This window comes from Penaeus monodon, chromosome 6, assembly GCF_015228065.2.
Source record: "Penaeus monodon isolate SGIC_2016 chromosome 6, NSTDA_Pmon_1, whole genome shotgun sequence".
NCBI lineage: Eukaryota > Metazoa > Arthropoda > Malacostraca > Decapoda > Penaeidae > Penaeus > Penaeus monodon.
Window position 1 is genome coordinate 37,304,616 of NC_051391.1, and position 4,230 is coordinate 37,308,845.

The window sequence follows — 4,230 nt, forward strand, 5'->3', positions numbered from 1 at the left end:
TCCCCTCGACAGAAAGCCTTACAGTTATCATTATTTTCATCTTTTACAATTATTATTATTGTTATTATTTTTTTAATTATTACTGTTATTATAATTATGGCAATGTTATTATAATTAATACTACTACTCCCGTTATTATTATTATCATTACTGATATCATTATTGTTATTTCGTCATTACCATAATCATATAGCAGCCTGTATACAGCGTAATTTGTCTTACAATGTTCTCTGTCCTAAATTCGATTTTAGCTACAAGTAAAATGCTTCACTCTTCTGGCTTTTCATCATCATCATCTTAATTATTTTTCTTCTAATATATGATTTCAATATCATTCGTCATCATCATTATCCTTTTCTTTTCGCCTTTTGCTTATAACTATAACCTTTTCTCCTTCTAATGCAATAGCAATACCTACAGCAAGTAATTATATATGATGAAATACTATATATATCACGGCTGATGGTATTCTACCAATTATATGTATTAACCGCAATGTGATAATACAGATGTTGGAATAATTTTTTTTTTCATGCGTTACAACTTCAGGATCCTAAGAATTAACTACAACAGGAAAGAACTTCAGGATCCCCAAGAACTACAACAGCAGTAACAACACAACTCCACCTCCCCTCCCTCCCTGCAAGGACTCACCCCAGCGCCTTGACGGAGAGCGAGGACACCAAAGGGCTCCACGAATACAAAGTCCTCAGCTTCCCCAGCAGAACCTCGAGGCGCTCCAACTCGCTGCTGCTTCCGGCCACCACCTGGAATTACCATATATAGGAACAGAATGCGAGCTGAGAATGGGAATAGGGGTTGGAAATGGGGATGGCGATGAGGCAGGAGTAGGAACGTGAATAACAACTGTGAATTGGGCATAGGAGTCACGGTGGGAATGAAGGATAGGCATTACCCACGGGAGCTAGAGATTAGGAATAAGGATAGGAGGTTGGAATGGCAACTAAAAACAGGAATAGAAAATCAGAATTAGGAATAAGTACTGTGTAGGGAACATGAATCAGCAGCAGCTCGAGAACACGGGAATCAGGAATATATATTAGGAATCGGAACGAGATTTCAGAACAGTGTTCAGGAAGCGCTTGGACGAAGAGTGAATCATGGTGCTTCCAGAAGGTGGCTTCATACCTGATCATTATCATCATAATCATCATCATTATCATTATTATTTTGATTATTATTACCATCACCCTCATTATCATTTTTATCATTATTATTATTATTATTATTATTATCATTATTATCATTATTATTATTATTATTATTATTATTATTATTATTATTATTATTATTATTATTATTATTATTATTATTATTATCATTATCATTATCCTTATGTGCGCATGCATGTCCTTACCCTGAGGCCTGTATGCGTTCAATAGTTAGTGCAAGACAATGAATATAAGAACATTGAATAACGGGAAAAAAAACTGTCAATAACCGTGATAAAAAAAAAACTATATACATCACAAGTGGGAAGAAGAAAACATCAGATCCATCAGCGTTGGGAAAGGTCAGCACCAAACACGTTAATGATGACAAGGAGGTAATCTGCCTGCTATCAGTTTCACGATACAGCAACGAAATGAAGTAACAAAAAAATTACTCCTTAGATATGCGACCCCCCTCCCCTCACCCCTCCTACTCCCCCGACGCACCTTGTTCATGTTATCGGTGGTATGTTTATGCAGCGATGTGGTGATGGCGGGGTGGAGGGGCACGTCTTCTAAAAGCAGCCTACCGCCCTCGATTTCGTCACCTCTGTGGGGCAAGGGATGGAGGTACATTGAGGTACTGGGTCTCTTAACGGCGAGAGAGGGGAGGGTGGAGGGACGAATATCAGGGTAGGGGGGTGAGGGAAAAGGGGGAAGGAAAGAGGGAGGACGGAAAGGGGGGGAGAAAGATGAGGAAGAGAAAAGAGAAAACAATAAAGAAAAAAGAGAAGAGAAAAGAGGGAAGTGAGAGAGACAGAGAGAAATGTAGTCAGAGAGAGAGATAGAGACAGAGATAGATATGGATATAGAGATAAATAAAATATTTTACAGTTCAACACAAGCAAGGAATAGACACTTCTGACTTACCTAAGAGATAATTTCCTGAAGTCCCACTTGAGTTTTGAGAGCTTCTGAAGGATCAGCGCCGCTCTCTCCTCCATGGCGGCCTTTCGCCTCTCCCCCGCCTCCTTCTGCGCTCTCTGCTCCAAGCTGAGGCCGGCCGCGCCCCCGCCCGCGCCACGCACGCCCTGGAGGCAAAAGGGTTGATGTGTCGCCATGCATTAGACAATAACAATAATGGTGATAATAAAAACAGTAACAACAACAATGATGATAATAACATTGATAATAAAGATAATAACAACAACAACAACAATAATAATAATTATTATTATTATTATAATAACAGCAATAACAAACTAATGGCGGTAATCATCAAAAGGCTATTATACGCACGAATCGTAGCCGTAGCCAAGCACATCAGGGCAAAGTCCAAGTAAGCAATTATGCAGACCTTGCACAAAGCTGCCATCACTTTCCATTATCTAGAGGGAGAAAACCTCAGTGTCGCTCCGGACGTACTAACCACTAGGCGTAGATGCGCCGGAAGCTCCTGAGGGAGAGGGAAGGAGGCTCCTCGGGCTCTGTACAGGAAGAGGTCTCCGCCCGACACCCACGCCGCCGCCCACGATCCGTCCTCGCTCACGCCCACCACCGCCCGACGCCCGGACGCCCCTCTCCCATCCTCTTGATAGGAGTATAAGAGAGAGAGAGAGAGAGAGAGAGAGGAGAGAGAGAGAGAGAGAGAGAGAGAGAGAGAGAGAGAGAGAGAGAGAGAGAGAGAGAGAGAGAGAGAGAGAGAGAGAGAGAGAGAGAGAGAGGGGGGGAGCAAAAACAAATTTATGAGTTCATAGTGACAATTGTTGGAACAACAGACTTACTAGATAATTCCGGAAAGGGAGACGTGCAAATAATATCATGAAGTTTTACTTGAATTTTACTGACAATGATGACATCCAAAAGTGAACCACACATCTTGTGAAATAATTAATTTTCAGCCTTGAATACTCGTAACGACAAGGATCCTCCTCCCAAATGTACCAGATACATATATCAAAACGAGAGTATGAGTGATTGAACGATTTCTCGAGATGTCTACTAAATGTAATTGTGAAGAGGTAAGAATATAATATTGATCAGAAACCTTGAGTTGACATTTTTTATTCATAACTCTAAAAAAAACACCTGAGTAAGCTGACGGTAATTACAAAAAAAAAATAATAATAAATAAATAAAAATAAATACAAACAAAGATGCAGTTGGCAGCAAAAGCACAGGCAATGATAGAACCAAAATGGACTCATAGAAAAAGCACCTGTTTGGATATTGCACGTCGCCAGCCCTACCTTGCTCATCACACGGGTCTCCGGGAGGCAGGACGAGCGTCGGGGAGTGGGACACCGAGGGAGCTGCACAAGGCTGCCTTCGGGCGAGTCTGACGCTGTAAGATGTCGTTTGAGAGAGATGGAGATGCACGACGTCTCCTCTCGAGGTCACGCCTACGATGGTCTCTCCGTCCGGCCTGGAAGATAAGAAAAGGCGTAAAATAGGTAATAGTAATGACTTGCTGGAAATTATTTGCGAACCGACGGTTTTACAATTACCGAATTATGCAGGTAAAAAGACAAGAATGGTGAAGACATAGAAATAATATCAAGAAAGAAGAAAAGAAAAAAAAAACGAACCGTAAATACACAATGAACAAAAAAAAAATACTGCAGAACATATTGACAATAATTATCTATAATATTTCTGGAACTCCATGTTTTGACATTTCACAAAGTCACAAAGAGACAGAGAAGTAATCATATAGACATCGAAATAATACACGAAGGACACAATACATAATCACTTCAGAATCACAAAGCCAAAAAATGGTGAAGAGAAAATAATCAAAAGATATTAAGAACCCCGCATGCAGTGTAAAATATAAATCTCAAACCTACCTAACCTGCTTAGACACACAAAACAAGGTAACAGTACACAGGCGGGAAGCAAAATAATTTGCAAAATCATTTGCAGCCCATGAACCTCTATACTAAAACTGCGAAACATATAAACCTAAAGATCCAAGAAACAAATGGAAAGAGTAAATCAAACAAACAAACGAAAACAAAACAGGTTGACGATACTCTGACAGAGGGACGATTCACGA

At 40.3% G+C, this 4,230-nt stretch overlaps 1 protein-coding gene across 1 annotated transcript; it reads right to left on the minus strand.

Moving 5' to 3' along the window:
- Window positions 1-491: 491 nt before the first annotated feature.
- Window positions 492-2,742, minus strand: LOC119573781. The gene is made up of 3 exons (XM_037920884.1): window positions 2,103-2,742; window positions 1,680-1,782; window positions 492-767 (listed from the first exon to the last, which is right to left on the minus strand). The coding sequence occupies exons 1-3, from the start codon at window positions 2,291-2,293 to the stop codon at window positions 651-653; spliced, it is 411 nt and encodes a 136-aa protein (XP_037776812.1). The 5' UTR covers window positions 2,294-2,742; the 3' UTR covers window positions 492-650.
- Between the last annotated feature and the right edge of the window lie 1,488 nt (window positions 2,743-4,230).

Bases quoted from the DNA above. Each gene is read 5' to 3' on its own strand.
- LOC119573781 (XM_037920884.1), bottom strand. From the start codon at position 2,293: ATGGCGACACATCAACCCTTTTGCCTCCAGGGCGTGCGTGGCGCGGGC. The intron at 1,783-2,102 runs GTAAGTCAGAAG...CTTGCCCCACAG, and splicing joins TTCAGGAAATTATCTCTTAG to AGGTGACGAAATCGAGGGCG. The intron at 768-1,679 runs GTGCGTCGGGGG...TGGTAATTCCAG, and splicing joins CCACCGATAACATGAACAAG to GTGGTGGCCGGAAGCAGCAG.